This window comes from Megascapheus bottae, chromosome 7 (assembly GCF_031878675.1).
Source record: "Megascapheus bottae isolate mThoBot1 chromosome 7, mThoBot2.hap1, whole genome shotgun sequence".
Lineage (NCBI taxonomy): Eukaryota > Metazoa > Chordata > Mammalia > Rodentia > Geomyidae > Megascapheus > Megascapheus bottae.
Genome location: NC_143515.1, coordinates 5445270 through 5467059, shown reverse-complemented (window position 1 = coordinate 5467059; position 21790 = coordinate 5445270). Strand labels below are relative to the sequence as shown.

The 21790-nt window shown below is 39.6% G+C and overlaps 1 protein-coding gene across 1 annotated transcript in view; it reads left to right on the top strand.

Moving 5' to 3' along the window:
* Slc9a2 (solute carrier family 9 member A2) overlaps window positions 1-21131 on the top strand; it is a 98331-nt gene extending 77200 nt beyond the window's left edge. The window contains exons 6-12 of the mRNA XM_090336297.1: window positions 598-687; window positions 1101-1171; window positions 6884-7045; window positions 13906-14002; window positions 17272-17403; window positions 19315-19405; window positions 20079-21131. Coding sequence (XP_090192423.1) covers window positions 598-687; window positions 1101-1171; window positions 6884-7045; window positions 13906-14002; window positions 17272-17403; window positions 19315-19405; window positions 20079-20449 — 1014 coding nt within the window. The 3' untranslated portion in view covers window positions 20450-21131. The remainder of the gene's footprint in view (window positions 1-597; window positions 688-1100; window positions 1172-6883; window positions 7046-13905; window positions 14003-17271; window positions 17404-19314; window positions 19406-20078) is intronic.
* The last annotated feature ends 659 nt before the right edge of the window (window positions 21132-21790 follow it).

Below are 21790 nucleotides of genomic sequence, written 5' to 3'. Positions count from 1 at the left end.
CATTCCATGTGTCCAGAACGTCACCCATACCTTTTCCCTCTCCTCTCCTGGTCCTGGGCTGTCTGAAATTTCTGCTAGGCGATACTCCCAAACTCTCTGAAGATTTCTACTGAGTGGGTCCTTGACACACTCCCTGTGTTTCTCCCTGTCCTCCCTCCTCTACTTTACTTTGTAACTTCTTTCACATAGATCTGACTTTGTATTGGGCTCCCAAATCCTAGAGCTGGGACTTTATCTATTACCCTTTGTGTTCCAAATATCCCTGCTAGGTACTCAGTAGAAGTTCAGTTAAAATGCTTTAACAAATTAAAAAATTAAAAAGTAATATCTGTGGATAATACAAGAAAGCAACTCCGTTGTACTCTAATAAAACTTGATTATTTCCTTCGATGATATTCTCAGTTTTATCCTTTTTGTCTATTGTTTCGTATTGGCTCACAGCCTTTTGAAAATAAGCCAGCTATGGGAAAGGAATTAAAAAATGAGCAAAATGTTACATTTTTCCTTCTTCAGTCTCTGCAGCAGACAATGGGTTATTACTGATGTCTTTTAACTCATATAAAGGTTCACTTAATTTGTTTCATTTATTTTTTGAAGGGAATAACCATCCGACCACTGGTAGAGTTTCTTGATGTTAAGAGATCCAATAAGAAGCAGCAAGCTGTCAGTGAAGAAATCCACTGTCGGGTATGTATTGATGGAGAATTACAACATAAATGGTAAAAAAGACCCATATATTTAAGTCATTAAAGCAACATTTCCATGAACCACCAAATAATCACATACCCATGACAACACCAGCAAGCTCCTATATAGACAGAGTGCAATAAAGTCCTCCCTTCATCTTAAAACTATCTCTACTGCACAATGATTGCCAACTTTCAGACTATTCAAAATTCCAACTCAACATGGTGATCAAGATATTCAAAAGACCACCTAACGTTATCATGGCACACACCTCTATTTGTCTGAAGACAAAGTGGTTTATTTATTGCTTCCAATAAAGTAAACAAAAACTACCAAGGTCAGTAGCACTTCAGCATGATAGAGTGAAAATTACTGACTAATCGAGTAGTCCAAATTGTTCTGTTTTGTTTTAGTTTTTTGATCACGTGAAGACTGGAATTGAAGATGTTTGTGGACATTGGGGTCACAACTTTTGGAGAGACAAGTAAGAAGGGCTGTGACTTATGGTGCATGCGTTGGGATAACCCTGGACTCAGAACATACAGACTTACACAGTTTTCTCCTTTAAGAGAAAGTCCCGCTATAAGAGATATGTAGGTTAATAGCAGCAGAAATGGGATAGAGGCTTCTTCTTCTCTTGCATAAGTAGCCAGAGGTTTGGAGGCTCAGATTTAACAGATGAGCTCTCTTCCACAGAGTCCTCTGAGTTGACCACTAATGGTGGTTTCCATTTTCAAGATTGCTTGTTGGACTAGAATTATACTTCAGTGTGTGCAATTCCAGGCTGCATGAAGAAGAAAAGATAACAAAGAAATGGAAGAAATATGTTACCTGCCTTCAAAATAAGGTTATCAGAAGCTCTCACACAATGCTTCCACTTCTATTGCATGGCCGGCACTTAGTTATATGGCTATGCCTGATGCAAAGAAAATGCAGTCTAAAAATTGAGGGCTCCATTACTGATTATTCTGCCACAATGCCGAGTGAAACACAATGGTCCAGAGAATCAGAGGATATAAATAAATGAGAAGGGCTTAAATTTGATGAACATATGACTGGCAGGCAAGAGTTTTGAAGTAAACACCATTTATTTGTACCCTAAGACACAATAACCACTTCTAAAGTGTATTTATAGGACGTTTCTCCCTCCTGCTCTTCCCTCCTATCCTGAACCCTCCCCTCCCTTCTCTTCTCCTCTCTTCCCCTCCCTTAACAAATGTTTCCTGCAATCACTGCCTTACGTGAAGTTGGCCAGCCTGCCAGTTTATACCATTTAACACGAGAGAAGAATTTTTGAGTGTTTTGCAACATAACAAAGGCCAAAAGTATAGTTACATAGGGCTGTGTGTGTGTGTGTGTGTGTGTGTGTGTGTGGTGTATCAGAAAGAGTGAAAGAGAGGAAGAAAGGGGAGAGAAACAGAGACAGAGACAGAGAGAGACACAGAGACAGAGACAGAGACAGAGAAGGAATACAATAAGCTATAATAGCATTTTAATGCCAGAGCAAATTTTACAATGTTTACATCGCTGTTAACTAATGTGGAAAAGTACCTTGGGCTTAACATTATCTCATAAATAAAGGAAAGATTTTATGCATTGGGAGAAAACCCAGTAAACCACATGGGAGAACCAGGTTATAAAACAAACTGAAATCTGCATTGCAAAAATACAAGAAAAAAAACTTGGCCATTTCTTTTGGGAAACATTAACTTATCTGGAAGTAAACCTGGCACCTTAACATGTCTATCTCGTGGCTCCACCCAGTCTTAATTTGTTGTGTGACCTTGCTCATGTAGAACTCAGGGGAGTCTTTGTCTGTAACAAGCCAGTGAACCAGACTTTCCTCCCCACCCTCTAATCACTTTTGTTACCATGCCTATTTGCTATCTATCTCTCCCTTTCAACCCAACCACACTCGGTGTGTGTGTGTGTGTGTGTGTGTGTGTGTGTGTGTGTGTGTGTGTGTGTGTGTGTCTATCTGTCTGTCTGTTTGTGTGTCTGTCTGTCTGTGCCTGTGTGCTTAAACCATACTTGAATCACAGCTCCACTTTTTAGATTTTTCCGGGGAAAGTGTTTAATTGGAGATAAGAGTCTCACATTCATGCTGGGACTGGCTTCAAACCTTGATCCTCAGATCTCACCCTCCTGAGTAACCACCAGTGATCAGCCCAACAATGTTTGTATTTTATTTATTTATTTATTTGTTTGTTTGTTTGTTTGTTTGTCCTCTTGGCCAGTCCTGAGGCTTGAACTCAGGACCTGGATGCTGTCCTTGGGTTTTCTCAAGGCTAGAGCTGTACCAGTTGAGCCACAGCACCACTTTCGGCTTTTTCTGAATGTGTGATACAGAAGAGTCGAGCCTGGGTTTTTGTGAATGCTAGGCAAGCCCTTTACCACTAGGCCAAAGTCCCAGCCCCAATATTTGTATTTTCCTTGGAACACTTTTCCAAAATGGTGAGTGAGAAATGTAAGCAAATGAACATATTTTCTTGCAAAAGTGAAGGGCTCCACAATTCTACCACTTTAATTCCTCCAAAAAAAAATAGACATCAGTAAGCATGTGACTCATCTCAGCAACCTGTACATAATGGGAGGAAGAAGGAGCGGTCAGCGCTGTGATCCTGTGGGTTTGATTTGGAATTCAGGCGGGAATGTCAGTGGCAGTCTGATTCCTCTGGCTCTCTCAGGTCATGGTCACTATTCCTGGAATCCCTAACTGGCCCTGGCAGACCTCTTAAGGTAGCCAGGCTAGTTGGAGCATGAGTGCTAAAGATGTCAAAGCCATCTTTTGGCTTATTTCTGAAAGGCAAGTTATCCTTTAACGTTTGTCTAAGCAGTGAATATACTTCACGTACTATCCCATAAGCACTTACAGATTTTCATCATGCCCAGTTCCCACATAAATTTATAACTAGGGAAGTGAGTACAGTCATAGGCCCTTTTAAAAATCAGAAACGCACAGGTTACCTCTCTGAGATAATGTAATCTTGATGGTCTAACAATAGCATTCAGTGGTAAGTGATTGCTTTATGTGTTGGGCATCTTGTTTTTTTTTTCATCTTTATGCCATGTTCTTGGCAGAGAATTCTTGGAGCATTTGATCCTTCAGGAATGGGATGAAAGATAATCCAGTGGGGACATTTCTCAGATTCAGCCCAAAGAACCCTAATGATGGTGAAAGAGAACACCTATGTGTATCTTGGCAGAGAAATAGATGGGGTGGCATTAAAGCAAAGAAAGGAAACAAATACCTCAAGGAACAGATCAGATATTCTTGTCATTTATGTTTACTCTTCCCTTTACTTATCTCTAGTAAAAAATGCTAAAACAATAATAACAGTAAAATGAAGTTTATGAAGACCTGTTGTTATTGAGAATCCTGGCTCAATGAGCCTAACATGAAATTCAAAATAAACACAGGAAACAGTAGGGCCAGTCTTCAGTGTAGGGGCCAGTCAGTACCAAAGCAAATTAGAGATGGCTCAGAGCTCTTCAGAGTCCTCTGGTATTTAGAACCAAGGATCAGTGCCAAGAATGCGGGTGAACACTGGTTTCTTTCACGGGACAGGTGTGCTATATGCCCTCTGCAATATATTTATTTCATTCTCATCAAATATTTATTGCATGCTGTTTCACTTATATATTGGCACAATAATGTTTCATAGTAAACAATGCCAAAAGTAGTTTCTCAAAATAGCTATCCTGGATTATTAACATTTACAAGGCAAAGAGCTGTGAGTCACAAAGCTGAGCTGATACAGGTTAGCCTTGTTCAGGCTGCATGCAAGTAGAAGTCACATGATCCTAGCTGACTTCGTGTGCAGTGATGGGAGGATTTGTTCATGCTATACTATGCAAGTTCTCTCGTGATTATTTTGCAAGCATTAAGTGAAGACCCCACCGGGCAAGCCTACTTTAGGCTTCTTCTTTCATCCTCATGTCACCAATTGACCATTCACCATTGACCGAAAGGACTATTACTGAGCCCCATGCCTGGGAGCAAGGGAGGTAGTCACCTACACCATGGTACAAAGACATTGCTGGAGTAATATGGCAGAAGAGGTACATATAATGAGAGACACTGGGATCCCTCTTCTACACAAGCCTACAGAGTGCTGAGCTCCTGACAAACATGAGCAAGAGACAAAAATGATTCCAATTCACAGAGATTTCAGATTCTAGTACAAAGAGGCAGAAAATAACGTGTTACATATCTTGCCATAAAGCGATCATTGCTATACTTAAAAATAGATCTGGGAAGTGAGAGAGGGCACAGATTGGAGGAGGCTGTGCACTTGTAACAAGAGAGATGGGAAAGCCTGCTTTGAGAAAATTGCCATTGAGAAGAGGCTTACAGGAGGTGTACACACGCATCCTGCAGGAGTCTGTAAAGTAATAATGAGTACAAAGACATGGGCGACAACTGTGTGAGGCAGGATGGACCCAGGAGTCTGCACCCGAGGAAAAGGAGTGCACTAAGAGGTGCAGACACACGCTCTGCTGGGCCCTGGTGCATTTAATCAGGTGAGAAGCAGAAATTGCATCATTTGACTAGCTTTTTTTTGTCAGTCCTGGGGCTTGAACTCAGGTCCTGGACACTGTTCTTCAGCTTTCTCAAGGCTAGTGCTTTACTCTTGAGCCACAGCACCACTTCTGGCTTTTTCTCTGTATGTAGTATCAAGGAATTGAATCAAACCCAGAGTTTTATATGTGCCAGGCAAGCACTCTACTACTAGGCCAGGCTCCTGGCCCCTTGATGGACTTTTTAATAGGAATATTCTTGCATTTTTATTGCGAATGCCACAGAAAGAGAGCAATTTGGTGCCTAATTCAGTGCAAAGGTTCAATAAGAGAGAACCAGACCTTGGACCAGTGTCAGAGCAGGAGAGAGGTGGTGTGAGGTGGTTGAGCTTTGCATGTATTTTGATGGTGGAACCAATAGAAATTGCTGCCATATAGTGTAGTTTCCCAGGACATCTACAACAAGTTTCATACGGTAGATAGCTTAATCAAAAGCAATGAGTTTCTCAATGTTCTGGGGGCCAGCAGAGCAAGCCGCCACAGGGTTGACTTAACTTTGAGTGCTGTGTGAATTTGTTTATGCTTTTTTATTTCATGGCGGTCTTCTTCCTGACTCCATGTAGACTTTACTCTGCACATATCTATATCCGAACAGTGTCTTCCCATAAAGACACCAGTCTGGTTGGATTGGAGTTCTCCCGGATGTCTTCATCTTAAGTGCCCTGGCCAAATGATGTTTCCAAGTCTGGTCACATGCTGTGTGTTTGTTAGGGATTTAAGAACTGAAATTTTTGGTGGTGGGACACAAGTCAGCCCATAATGCATACAGCATGTGTTATGAAAGAAAGACTCAAGGTAACGCCATAATTTTTCATCTAGGGAGGAGTCATCATTATAGGAGAACGGGAGAGGATAGGGTCAATTGCATATCATCTCTGGAAGGCTGTTAGGGGTGATTAGATAGATAGCGGCATGCTCTTGGCTGGACATTCGGAAGGAATGCTGGAGCTAGGGAGACAAGTTCTGGAGTCAGTGGTATGGAGAAGACAAAGGACTGGCAGAGAACTCCTTATTCAGCAGTCAGAAAGAAGGGAAAGAACCAGCCAAAGCAGCTGTGAAAGAGGTGTATTGAGGATCAGAGGGGAGTGTGGTGTATTGGAAACCAAATGTTGACACTGTATTTAACAATGAGTTTAAGAAAGTTGAGATTAATCACTTGCCATTGTATTTCTGTTGTGAGGTTCACTGGTGCCCTTCGTCAGAATATCTTCTATGGAGTGATAAGAGGCAAATTCCTGATTTATGAACATTCAAAAAGCACAGGAAGGGAATTGTAGATACTGATATTGATAAGTATTGATAACACTTGAATGACTTGGCTTAATATGGAGGTAAAGAAATGACAAATGGAAAAATATAGGCAATTTTAACTAGTGAGTATTAGATCTATGTATCCTATGGTCATACTTAAAAAAGTATCAACACATGTATACATATACTTCTGTAGATATGTAGCACGTGTATTTTATATGCACACATTTACATGTAGGCATATACACAATACATATTATGATCTATGATGTGCATACTTTGTATACACATATCTTTAAGTGTGCTATGTACAAATAAAACACTATGATCAAACTAACTAAATTATGTGACTTTATTTTTATAGATTTAAGAAATTTGATGACAAATATCTTCGGAAGCTTTTGATTCGGGAAAACCAACCCAAGTCAAGCATAGTGTCCTTATATAAGAAGCTTGAAATAAAACATGCCATTGAGATGGCAGAGACGGGGATGATAAGTACTGTGCCTTCCTTTGCATCTCTAAAGTAAGTGTGGCTTTGCAAAATAAAGTCAGTATTTTATTATCGTGTTTTAATTTATAAATATTACTAATTTTAGTGTTTATAAACATACATGGTCCTTTGAAAGCAAAAGTAATAATACAAACTCATCTATGACCTAGAGTTATACTTATTATATCATAGTAGATGGAGATTTTTGTTTACATGTAAAAAGCCTCAAACTATGTATCTTAGGTTATGCTTTTGTATTATGCTACCATGAAACTGACTAATCATAAAATGTACAGAGTTTACACAGAGTCCTAGTTGAAGTTTGGGAATAGTGAACATCTCATCTGAGCCTTTTGGGAAAAGTTAAATAATGCAGACATCTGGGTCTCACTGAATCCAGACCAGTTAAATCAGAAATCTCTAGGGCTGAGGCCCAGGAATAAGTACATTTAAAAGTTCTTCTGTGTACAAATACCACAACTTGTTGATCCACTCATCAACTGAGGGACATCTAGGTTGGTTCCATATCTTTGCTATGGTGAATAGTGCTGTAATGAACATTGTTGTGCTAGTGGATTTAGTATGTCCTTGTTTCTGGATGGTTGGGTAAATGCCAAGTAGTGGAATTGCTGGGTCATAGGGGAGCTCTATGTTTAGCCTTTTGAGGCACTGCCACACTGCTTTCCATAGTGGTTGGACGAGTTTGCACTCCCACCAACAGTGTAGTAGTGATCCCTCCTGGCCACATCCCCTCCAGCATCTGTTGTCATTCATTTTCCGAATCCTGGCCATTCTAGCTGGAGGAAATGGAAAGACTTAGAAAAAATCATATTAAGTGAAGTAAGCCAGACTCAAAGGAACTTAGGCTCAATGGTTTCCCTCATTCGTCATAATCAGTAGAAACCTTGGGCTCTACTACCAGAGATTTGCAATAGAGCAAAATCTTGATACATAAGGACATATAATGTGAAGCTAATTAAAAGAACCTCCAGGATAGTGAAACAAAAGCCATATAATGAATGATTGTTGTCCTTAATGTACTATGTTGTCTCTCATCTCCTTTGCTGTCCCTTGTTATCTCATATTGGTATAGTATCTCACTTTGTTATCTAATATATTGAATTTATTTGTATTTGGTTATTTGAAATTTGATAGGGAAGGGGGGAAAACCAAGACGGGTGGGAGGTGTGGGGGGGGAGGGAAATGGGTACCAAGACATGTGAAAGGGTATCAATGTATGTGAATTAACGCACCTTCTATCTGGCAAATATCATGTAACCCTTTTACTAATTACAATAAAAAAAAAGAAAAAAAAAGTTCTTCTGGACGACATGCATTCTCTGGAGCATTTACTTGCACTGGGCAATCTAAAATTTTTTTTTCAGTGCAAGACATGCAGTGATCTAATCTGTTTCCTCAACTTTCAGGAAAAGGAGGTAAAGACACAGACCTAGACTGGTGAGGTGACTTCTCCTCAAGTCCCTCAATAGTCAAAGGCAGCACCAACAATTCAGCAGCTCGAAGCAGGGCAAGTTATTTCATTGGGTAAATGCCATCCCTACTCTGATACGGATTATAGGCTCTCACTGATTCTTCTACTCTAATTAAATTGGCGTGGAGCTCATTTAAAGTCAATTTCATGTCATTAAAGTGTTACCTAGAGAAAAGTTAAAGTGAGAGATGAGAAAATTTCCAACTGTAACCATGATTTTTAACTAGGATTTGTGTCTCTTATAAAAAAAATGGAATTTACAGGATCCAGGATAGCAGGAGAGGGAGAGGTCAGCAAGGTAATGTATTTCATTAGAAATGGCAGTGAGTTATGCTGTAAGGTGACTGACATACAGCCTCAGTTCTGTGAAGAGCTTGCTATGTGAACTTGAGCTGGCCCATCTCTTTCCCTGAATGTGAGTTTCTGTATAACAGAGGCATAAGAGTAGGTTTAACTTGATCATTAAGGTTTCTTTAAGCTTACACATTGCTTCTGGTCTTCCTCATGCTTGAAGTCATATCAAGAGACAACTCTATTATCTAGTTTTCCAAAAGACAGTCATGGTCTGTGTAATCTCACATGTGTGCAGTCTCAGTGTTGCTCTGTGTACAGTTCTTTTTTGGAAGCATAAAGTCAAAGATTTAGGGTCCCGCATTAAGTTAAGATGGTCATCCATGTCTTACTCCTGTAATCCTAGCTACTTAGGAGGTTGAGATCTGAGAATAATGGTTTGAAGCCAGCCTAAACAAGAAAGTCCATAGGACACTTAACTTCAATCAACCACTAAAAAGCTTGAAATGAAGCTATGGCTCAAATGGTAGAGCACTAGCCTTGATGAAAAAAAAAAAGGCTTAGGGACAGCACCACCCAGGTCCTGAGTTCAAACCATAGGAACAACACAAAAAGAGCACACAGAAAAGGAATGTTCATAGAGAGACACATAGACGTTATATTGCCTTTATGTAGACAATCAATCGTCTTTACATAGATTATTCCACTTTTCCCAAAATAGTTTATCTTAAAAAAATAGAAACAGGGGCCGGGAGTTTGGCCTAGTGGTAGAGTGCTTGCCTAGCATGCACGAAGACCTGGGTTCGATTCCTCAGCACCACATACATAGAAAAAAGCTGGAAGTGGTGCTGAGGCTCAAGTGGTAGAGTGCTAAGTCTTGGGAAAGTCCAAGGACAGGGCTCAGGCCCTGAGCCCAAGCCCAGGACTGGCCAAAAAAAATAGAAACAGAAATAAAGGACATAAGAAATTGTATTTCTGATATATGAACTGAGTTAAAAAGATGTTACAATCTGTCTTCTAAACGCAACTAGAAAATGGGGGAAATGTTGTTAAAAATGGAGAGGAAACCGTGAGTTTGGTCTAGTAGTAAGAGTGCTTGCCTAGCATACATGAACATCCAAGTTCAATTCCTGGGTACCACATACTTAGGAAAAGCCTGAAATGATTCTGTGGTTTAAGTGGTAGAACTCTAACTTTGAGAAAGCCCAAGGCCATGAGTTCAAGCCCCAGGTCTGGCAAAAAAAAAATGGAGGGTACCAAGACAGTGAAGGATTTCTTAGACAAGAGACAAGAGACAGGAGAACAGGAAAGACCAAAGACATGAAATTGGTGTTGAGAACCAAATATTGCCTGGAGCTCTCACTTAGTTTCAACCACATCCCAAAGTCTAAGAACTAAATGGAAGTTTGACACAGTCATTGACTTTAAAAAAAGGAAAAAAAATTGAAATTCAGGATCTAGCAAAGTCAACTGTTAGCCAGTGGTTGGTTGTTACAAGGTGTAGTCTTTAAGAAAATGAAGTCAAGCTAAGAATTATTTCAGCCCATGGTTGTCAAAGCCATTTTAGCGTCCTATTATGCCAAAAAACAAATGCTTAAAAAAAGGGAATTTTAATTCTATGTTGAAGAAAATGACACTATTGGGAACCATAAAATATATATAAATACTTATATAAAGTGGTTTTATATAAGTAATGATTAGAAAACATTAAAAATTTCAAATACATGAGTAAGAAAATGTGACTTAAAATGGAAACAAATGAGAGTCTTCTCTGAAGAAGAAACAAAAATGGCCTATAGACACATGAAGAAATGCTCAACATCTCTGGTCAAAAAGAAATGCAAATCAAAACAACTCTAAGATTCCACCTCACTCCAATTAGAATGGCCAGGATCAAAAAATCTAATAACAACAGATGCTCCAGGGGATGTGGCCAGGAGGGATCCCTACTACACTGTTGGTGGGAGTGCAAACTCGTTCAACCACTATGGAAAGCAGTATGGCAATGCCTCAAAAGACTAAACATAGAGCTCCCCTATGACCCAGCTATTCCACTACTTGGCATTTACCCAATCATCCAGAAAAAAAGACATACTAAATCCACCAGCACAACAATGTTCATTGCAGCACTATTTACCATAGCAAAGATATGGAATCAACCTAGATGTCCCTCAGTTGATGAGTGGATCAACAAGATGTGGTATTTGTACACAATGGAATTCTATGCTGCTGTCAGAAAGAATAACATTGCCCCATTTGTTAGGAAATGGAAAGACTTAGGAAAGATCATATTAAGTGAAGTAAGCCAGACTCAAAGGAACTTAGGCTCAATGGTTTCCCTCATTTGTCATAATCAGTAGAAACCTTGGGCTCTCCTAGCAGAGATTTGCAATAGAGCAAAACCTTGATACAAAAGGCCATATAGTAGGATGCTAAATGAAAGGATCTCTAGGCTATAGAAACATAAGCCATATAATGAATGATTGTTGTTCTTAAGGTACTATGTTATCTCTCATCTCTTTTGCTGTCCCTTGGTTATCTCATATTGTTACAGTATCTCACTTTGTTGCCTAATATATAGGATATATTTGTATTTGGTTATTTGAAATTGGATAGGGAAGGGGGGAAAACAAGATGAGGGGTGGGGGTGAGGGAGAGGGAAATGGGGACCAAGACATGAGAAAGGGTATCAATGTATGGGAATTAATGCACCTTCTATCTGGCAAATATCATGTAACCCTTCTATTAATTACAATAAAAATATATGAAAAAAATGGAAACAAATGAGAGACTAAACAAAGGACACAAAGGAATTCAGGTAATGACAGTATCAGATAGACACTGATATTATTAGAGATCATTTAAATGTAAAAGATATATGATCCTGGTGACTCACACCTGCAATCTTAGCTACTTAGGAGGCTAAGATCTGACGATCACCATTTGAAGCCAGCCCAAGTTGTGAGACTTTTATGTCCAATAAACTACTCAACAAAAGTAGAAGTGGTGCTGGGCTCAAGTGTTAGAGCACAAGCCTTTAGCACAAAGAGGCAAAAGACAGCATGCAGGCCCTGAGTTTGAGTCCAGGACCAGCAGAGAGAGAGAGAATGGGAGAGGAGAAAGAGAGGGAGAGAGGAGGGAGAGAGAAAGAGGGAGAGAGAGATTTGATCTGAAATTATTTAGGTGAACTAAATTGATGGAATTTATGATCTTGTTTGATAGATATAACAGCAGAAGAACTGTTGAGAGGATGGACCAGTTTGAAAATAGATTAGACAGAAATAAAAGCATAAAGTAAAGCAAAGAATAAAAAAGGGACTGGAAATATGGGTAATAAAATAAGTGTATAGTTTCTGGTGAAAAAAAAAAGGTTTAGGAGATGGTGAGAAAGAAATAGAACCAGTATTTTGAGAAATAATGATGGAGAACTTCTGAAGATGATCAAAGAAAAAAAGTGACAAACTTCAAGCAGATTAGATAAAACGCTTTCACCAAACCTAAATACCTGATGTATAAAACAGCTGAACCTTGAAAGGGAACTATTAAACCTCCCCAGAAGAGGAAAAGTATTTCCATGCTCTTCAACATTAAAAAAAAAAAGCATGAGAACTGATTTTCACCAAATGCAGCAGGAACTAGGGGTATCTTCAAAAACCTGGAAGGATATAATTATCCCATTTTGGGGACACTTTAAGCAGTGTAGTTACCAATGAACAGCATAAAAAAGTGAGAACCATCTCACCAATCGAGTATGACAGGGACATTATTTATAGAATGAAAACAAGAAATAATAAGGTAGACTATCACCCTGTTTCCCATCATTGGGGAACATGTTTTTGCCATTCTATGTGTCTTGGAATGGCTATCATGTTGAATATGGATATGGGGTTTTAACAAGTAGAGCTCACAAATATGGAATCTTCAGATAAAAAGGACTAACTATATTTATACACATTTTATAAATAATGTGTTGACAAATGTTCGTAATGAACTATTTAAAAAGACAAAAATTTTAGAAAATACAGGTAATTAAATTTGTGTGAAAAAAAAAAAAACTCTGGGAAATGGCACTGCGGCTCAAGGGGTAGGGCTGTAGCCTTGAGCTGAAGAGCTCAGGAATAATGCCCAGGCCCAGAATTCAAGTCCCATGACCGACAAAAAAAAAAACCTGTTATTTTATATAGTGTCAGAAAGGGTCAGGTTTTTTATTGTTCCTTCTTCTAAAAGTACCAGCTGAGAAGCGAGGCATGGTGTGACATACTTGTAATACCAGCATTTCAGGAAGCTAAGGCAAGGTGACTGGAGGTTCTATGCTAACCTGAGCTACATAAAATGATCATGTGTCAAAAAAATCTAAACGAAAACAAAACAAACAAAAACAGAAACAATAACTAAACTAATAAATTACATGAATAGACCCTGTAAAAACATTAAAGTTATGTACCATTTGGCACAAAAATAACCTTAAAATTGTCACTAAAATATGCTTTACTGAATAATTTAACATCTTTTAAAGTATTGAGTAACTTCCAATTACTGTTTACCTATTCATTTACTTACCTAATTGATATAACCCAAAGGGCTTGGTCTCAGGGCCTTGTGTTTGCTTAGCTTGCCTTTTCATGGCTGGCACTCTACCACTTGACAATATGTCCAGACTGATTATTTTGGAGATAGAGTCTTATGGTTGTTTTTTGCCCAGGCTCACTTCGAATTTTAATCTTCCAGATCTCAGCCTAGATTTCAGCTAAGATTTTAGGTATGAGGCATTGGTGTCGAGGTCAAGTGCTAGGTGTTCTTTCTTTCTTTCTTTCCTCTCCTTTCTTTCTTTCCTCTCCTTTCTTTCTTTCTTTCTTTCTTTCTTTCTTTCTTTCTTTCTTTCTTTCTGTTTTTGTCATTAATTTATATACATGTATATCCAGTGAACATATTCTAACCAGGTGCTGCTAACTTTTACACAAAGTTTCCTCCCTCGACCACCCCCCTCCCACCACCCCCCTCCACCACACACACCACAAAGAAAAATGGTTTGTGTCTCCAATATAAAAAAAAAACCTTGGACTGTAATATTGGATGAAAGTTGAAATATTCTTTGTGTAAACTTTCACAGTGATTGCCGGGAAGAAAAAATACGAAAGCTCACACCTGGTGAAATGGATGAAATTCGAGAAATCTTATCAAGGAATCTATATCAAATCCGCCAGAGGGTAAGAATCATTTATTTCCCAAAGTACTTGTGTGAAAATACTTGGCTAAATATATACTTTATGCATGCTGACAGTCTGCTACTATGGGCTTGGAGAGAAACAATTATGTGTTGACAAACTGAGAAGAAAGCAACTGACATTGGGCTTTTCCTTTTTTTGGGGGGAATACCTTTGTAGCTTAGATTGGAGTTTCGTAAGGTGCTATAGATTCTGCTTAACTCCTGTCCTCTAAGCCAGTTCCTTCTCAGTATTTCCATGGCGAACACCTCATCATCATAATGTTGGGTGAAGATTGCTAATGTTCAGAGAGTGTGTGCATTTGCAAAGCCTACTTCAGCACACTGCGTGTATCATAGGGTTTGATCCCTGGACAAAGACAGATGAAGAAATAGAGGCAGAGGGAGGTGCACAGGTCATGTGCACTCAGCTTCTCAAGGGTCTTCTTCAGTCCTGTGGAAGCCACGTCCATGGCATCTGAGATGATGTTTCCACAGGCTGCTTCCCTCCCTATCACTCCACCCTTCTCTCTAACTCTCCCCCTTTTACAGCCTTACACAAATATAATTCCAAATGAGTCATACAGTGAAGACAAGATGAAATGTCATAAATTTTTTAGATGAGAACATTGGATAAAAGATGAGTAACCCAAAGGTATAATAGACAAAAGCAAAAATCAATGAACTGGAATTTCTCAATTGTATTTTTTCCTCTATTAACCAATACTGAAGGAAGGAAAATGGAATTCAGCCTTGCTTGGAGAACGTATTTGTACATTAGTCTAGTCAGTCAAACTCCTGTATCTACAATGTCCAAAGAATGCTAGAAGTTACAGAAGAAGAAACCAAGTAACGCAACTTATGATAGAAGCACAAATTTTTAAAAATCTCATGAATAGTATAGACACATTTGCATGCCATTTGCCAAAGCCTCAGTTTTATTCCCCCACCCCCCGCCTACTTGTGGGGCTTGAACTCTGGGCCTGGGCAATGTCCTTGAGCTGAAGAGCTACTGCCTTTGAGCCACAGCGCCACTTCTGGATTTCTGGTGATTAATTGGAGTTAAGAGTCTCAGAGAATGTAGTTCCTGAGCTAGCTTTGAACTGCAATCCTTAGATCTCAGCATCCTGAGTAGCTAGCATTATAAGCACGAGCCACCACATCTGGTTGGTTCTTTTATAAAAAAAAATCATTATGCATTTGGCCATTTTATATTTCCCAGTTGAATATCAGGAAATTAAAGTCTTCATGTAAAGGACAACAATGATACTTAGCTAAATATCTAATGAGTTCAATATTAAAATTATGTATTTTTGTTCCCTTTTATTGGCAGCATTCTCCCAAAGTGAAGCAAAACAGCAGTTGTGGCCTCCAGGATAAACTCCTTCTGAATTTGATCTCTTTGTTACCAAGCTTTTCTCCATCCAACCTTATCTAGACCTGCTTCACTCATTCTTCACAGAAGTTTCTTGAAGTTTATGGTCTTCTCATCTCTCTGCCCCTTTCATCCTCTCCCTTTTCCCCCCTCCTCTCCTCTCTTCTTTCTTAACTCCTCCTTCATCTCTTTCTCTCTCTATCTCTTTACAGGAATACCAATAATGCACAGAGACTCCATGTTAATTTCTCCCAGAAACTACCATATTATCCCCCCAGCCCTTTCCTTGAGAGATTCCATTTGGAACTGATATAGAGTAACTAATGTTAGCACTCCATTTCATGCTTTTGTATTATTGTGTTACCCCAAGAGGTCCAATTTGATAGTAAACCTGCTGAAGCAGAAATTAAATCTTACGTAACCTTTGCATCTCTCTGCAAGGATCCAGCTTTCTGCCAATTCGGTTAAAAAATGCACTTAATAACTAATTATGATCTATTTGGAGATATAAACAATTGCTAATTATGATTTATTTTGGAAAATATGACTTCTCTTATTTATAATGATTAATTTTGATTTATTTTAGGAAATAAATTATAAAATTAAATTACTAATGCTGGTTTATTTCAGAAAACACAGTTTCTTTTTTTTTTTTTTTTGTGGGTCATGGAGCTTGAACTCAGCCTGGATGTTGTCCCTGAGCTCTTCAGCTCAAGGCTACCGCCCTACCCTGGAGACCAGCCCCACTTTCCATTTTCTAGAGGTTAATTGGAGAAAAGAGTCTCAGGTCCTTTTGTGCCTAGGCTGGCTTAGGACCTTGATCCTCAGATCTCAGCCTCCTGAGTAGCTAGGATTACAGGTGTGAGCCACCGCGCCTGGCTAGAGAATATCATTTCTATTTTTTTAATTTAATTTTATTGTTGGGGTGATGTACAGAGCGGTTACAGTTAGTTTCATCAGGTTGTAGGTACATTACTTCTTAAACATTGTTACCCCTTCCCACATTTTTCTCCCACTTTCCCTCCCCCAAGCCCCTCTTACTCATCTTGTTCCCATTTCCCTTCCCTTCTTCAAATAAACAAATAAACGTATATACAATATACCAGGCACCACATTCAGATACAGTGACAACATGAGATAAAGCATAAAGGGAAAAGAAGAGAAAAGAAATGGCTTCACATTGTACATTAAAAACAACAATCCCAAAGATAAACCTCTTGAGAAAGTAGCATTTCTGTATAGTTTCTAAAGATAAAAATGATGACATGGATAGGCCTAGTGTGGAAAGTTTACTGGGATGTGATCATCACCCATGGCAACAGCAGTCTCACTGACAGCTCCTTGGGGGAAAGCACAAGTGTTGAAGCGATTTCACAAGCACAGCACCACCGTGGCTCAGCATGGTTGCTTGTGATAGCAGTAATTACAATTCAGCTGAGAATGCATGGGAATCACTTGTGTTTTTTTCTTTCTACCAATAATGGCTACTGACGAGGACAAGGCAGCTTGAGGCAGGCAGAACACTGGATGGAGTCCAGCTCTTCTGCTCATTTATAAAAATCACATTCACTTACATGAAAGGATGCAGTCTTTTAATATTTTGAAATGGTTCACTTTTTTTTACTTTTGATGTTATTTATTTCTCCAACTCATTTATAGACAAATGGCTGAAACACTTGGCTCCGTAGCATTGCTGTATTAATGGCAGAGCTGGAACCAGAATTCAAGTTCTTCAACGTGCTTTCAATTTTGCTTTGTTTTATGTTATGCTTTTTCTCTGCATGAGGTTGTAAGTGCCAAGCAGAGAGGCAAATCCAAAGAAAGACTGTCAAGTTTTAGAATTCGAGAGGAAATCGTCGATCTTTGGGTAAAGTATTGCTTATGCATGTTTGTTTCAGACTTTGTCATACAACAGACACAATCTGACCACTGACACAAGTGAGCGGCAAGCCAAGGAGATTCTGATCCGACGGCGGCACAGCTTGCGAGAAAGCATCAGGAAAGAGAACAGCGTGAATCGTGATCGCAGGGTGAATGCCTGGGACCTGCGGGGTGTGGGAGGTAGAAGGTGTCTCCAGGGCAGGACCACAGCTGGCGATGACCAGATGGCATATCTGTCAGAATGACTGTGGAAGGTCCATTTCCAGAGACTGTGGGATGGAATTTATAAAAAAAAGTCATTTGGCCATGTGTGAAATATGGTCATTGAGTAGCTGTAGTTTCAACTCCTAAAAAGGCTGAGGTAGACAATGTCTACTTCACCCACTAGCCGGAGCAACACAGGAGACCGATCTCAGAATTAAACACAAACAACAACAACAAAAATCTACTGAAAGGGAGTGAAAGAAACAGAAACAAAGACAAAGGAGGAAGAAGAAGAAAGAGGAGAGAAGGAAGGAGGTGGAGAAGGATGAAAGTGGAGGAGGAGAGAAGGGGAGAAGAGAGAAAGTATAATAAAGTCTTTTCAAATGTGTCTCAAATACCTGCTACATTGTAACTACATGGAAACTCTTCCTGAATCAAATGATTTCTATTCTAGTAGTAAAGAAAGGTACTAGCAAGAGACTCTAAATTATTTATTGTGCTTAAAGACAAAAAGTACTATATAGAATATAATAGTGATAATGGTGATGGTGATGATGATGATGATGATAATAATAATAATAAAATCTGGGTTCCCAAAGGAAGTTGGTAGCACAGGGAAGAGAGAGATAGTCAAATTGTAATCTTTACCAGAATGGCCAGGCCAGACTCTCTGGAAAACAAAGTAGCTATGCAACTCATGTTAGTGACTGATTTTCTGAGAAACCTTTCACTTGGACATATCCTACAATATGTTCACGCAAACTAAGAAGCTGTGGTGTAAGTGGCTAATGTGATCTTCCAGGAACACTGTTGTATAGCAAGTTGGTCAGCCAGTGTGCACATGACTGCATCTGAGCTTTCCCATGTGAGGAAGCAGAGGATGGAGGACTGAAGGTGGGTGGATGGGAACCTTGTATTCTCTGGGAGCTGCAAGAAGCCCAGAGCAGCTGGGGACAGAGGAGTTCTAGGTTCCTTCGTTCAGTACCCCAGCTGGACTGGGCATTGTCAGTAGGTAAAGTAGAAGATTTACAAACGACATGATGACTTACTGATTTAGTATAGCAGGTATTACATCTTTTAAAAAATATTTTATTATGTTGAGTCCTCAAGGTGAAAATGATCATGTGTGAGCAAGGAGATGGATCTTTATGAGTGAGTGAGAGTATGTGAGAGAGTGCATGAATGTGAGTGCATGCCAGTTCTCGTGATTGAACTCAGGGCTTACAACTCTTGCTAAGCTTTCCCAGTTAAAGGCTGGCTACACGTGTACTTCCAGACTTATGTTTTATATGTGTAAAATGTACAAAAGTGTCCATTACAAGTTACGTGTAAAAGCTAACGATGGCATTTGTATTATCACTAACGTTGCTTTGGGGACACTTTTGTTCAAGTATTTTCAATATTTATTCAAATAAAACTTAAATAGGCTATTCTTATTTCTAAAATAAGATTTTATTCAAGATTCCAAATAGATGAGATCCTCAGTCTTTCTAAGTAACAACTTTTGTATGTCTTTTTGCCAGTTGTGGGGCTTGAACTAAGGGCCTGAGCACTATTATTGGATTTTCTCAAGGCTAGAGCTCTACCCTTGAGCCATAACACAACTTCCAGCTTTTTTCTATGTATGTGGTGCCAAGGAATCAAACCTCGGTCTTCGTGCATGCTAGGCAAGCACTCTATCACTAGGCCAAACTCCCAGCCCTTGTATGTCTTTTCAATTACAATTGTTATAGCCTCTCAGAAAGTAACCAAAGTTCAGTTTTAAGATCAAGTTTTATCATAAAAATTTCAATTTCTAATACACAATAAATGTCACTCATGCAATCTGAATAAGTATTTTTTTTTAATGTTTACAGGCATCTACTTCAACCTCCCGGTATTTATCGTTACCTAAAAACACAAAGCTTCCAGAAAAGCTACAAAAGAAAAAGATTATTTCCAATGCAGGTAATGGATACAATTTGGGCAGAAAGAAAAAAAAAAACCTTATGTGCATCTACTAGTGCTTGTAGAATAGATAAATTTTATTTTTCATTAAGTCTGAGTTCAAAACTTGCAAATCTAAAAATCACACGATACCTGTTGTTTAGCATCACTATCCTTTTGCATGTGTTCATGGTATATGATACACAATCGGAGGAGGAAAGGCTGAAGAATGGCTGTGACTGAGCCCCTGAGCCACTTGTGCCATGGCAGAGCCTTTTGGCTTTACTTAGTTTTTTGATGGGGTTTCAGCTTTTGCCTGGGCTGGCCTTCAACCGCAATGCTCCTGTCTCTCCCTCTTGAGCAGCTGGGGTTACAGGCCTGAGCCACCACATCCAGTCTAGTAGCTCCTTTGGAACCCAGTTATCACCTGTGTAAATTACATGTTTCTGAGGATTAAATGAGCTCCTGGATTACAAAATGTCTGGCCCACAAGACACTCTTCAGACTCACTCTTCACTCTGAATTTACTCTCCTGACTATGAATGCCCTTGAGGGGTCCCAAGATGCATGGCTGCTCAGCTGCAGGAAGAGTTGCCTGGCCCACTGTGGCACTGAAGTCATGGGTAAGACCTCCTCTTGCCTTATAAGGACACATAGCCAGTTGTCCCATTGCTCTTTCTTTGCTCTTTTATAGATGGGAACAGCAGTGACTCAGACCCAGACTGCGGGACCACTGTGCTCAATTTACAACCTCGAGGCAGGCGCTTTTTGCCAGAACAGTTCTCCAAGAAAGCTCCCCAGTCCTATAAAATGGAATGGAAGAATGAGGTGGACGTGGATTCTGGCCGAGGGCAGCCCAGCCTCTCTCCAGCACCCCATAGTAAAGAAGGGGGCACTCAGACGCCAGGGGTCCTGCGAGAGCCTCTTCTCTCCAAAGACCGGTTTGGCCGTGGGAGAGAAGATAGTTTAAGTGAAGACGTCCCCCCCAAGCCTCCACCCAGGCTGGTCCGGAGAGCATCAGAGCCTGGAAACAGGAAAGGCCGATTTGGGGGTGAGAAGCCTTAATGGAGAAGGCCAAAGCAAATTTGGGGTGACTGACAAAGCACCGGTCTGGTTGGGCACTTTAGAACCTGATACCATGGTGAACTCCACTTAGAACCCTATCTAAATACTTGTCGTTGGGGGGAAGCCAAGGCATTGAATCACGGGATGAATGTGTATTCCATGAAGAGGAGAATCAAAAAAGGAAATCCTACAAAAAATGTCTTTTGTCTCTCTTTCCTAGCAACTGCATTCTTTGCAGGTTTGAAGGAAATAATAATAATAATGTGTGCCTTTAATGAACTTGAATGACAAACTTGAAATTTTTAAACACAACTTTGTTGGTGAAAATTTTAATATATTACCTTGATGCCTCAAATTTATTTATGAAAAATAATTGTGTATCTCTGTACTGTTCAGTTTTTAAGTGGATGGGGTGAAGTGTACCGAGACCATCTGTCTAAGGGGTAAAGGTCAAGTTTTAAAGTGTACATCCTAAGCTAGGGATTGGATTCTTTATCTTAAGGTGGTTGAAGGGTGGGTAGATGAAAAAACAGAGCCTCCAACAGAATTTTCTGATTCCATACCAGGAACCCCATAAGAATGTCCGCAAGCAGACCCACAAGGACTGACCCCAGCAAATAGACTAGAGATGCCTTTATGAAATAACAGGCAAGTTGATTTAGTCCTTAACTTATATTTGGGGATGACAAGTCTCCCCTCCTGTATAGGTAATACAAACCAAAAGGCTGGCCAGCTTTCCAATGTTTGACAGATTTGGTGGCAGCTTTTTCCAAGAATCCCCCATGAAGCCCTTACAGCCAATGGGGAGAGAAGCCTGTACCTCTGCTTCCACTGTTTGCAGATGCTATACTGTGCAATCCTGGGAAAAAGGTGCAGGGCATACCCATCTACGACCACCTGCTTTTGCTGTAAAACATTCTAGAATTTTTTGTTCCAGTCAGAGGTTCCAAAAGCAGATCACAATAGTTTCTATAAACAGTATTAAAAAAAATGTTGGTGAGATTTCAGCTTTTGACTTTTGCTCAGGAAGCACTTTGAAGAATGAGGGAGTCCTCTGTTTTGCACTCATTAGTAATTAGTTTACCTCTTTAGGTTCCAGTAATGTAGTGATTCAAAGTCACCCTGTAAAATCAGGTTCTATTTTTTTTCGGATTACTTCTTAGCAGTGTAGCAGAGAGAAATGAAGTGGGATATCATCATTAAAGATTCATATTTAAATCTGTCTCTTAAATTGTAGATTTTATTGACTTGTTATGGTTGTTTTCTCAATATTCCCCCATTTAAAACTTGATGGAACAAGATTATGTAGTTTTGGATGTAGATTGAATGGTTCACTGGTTC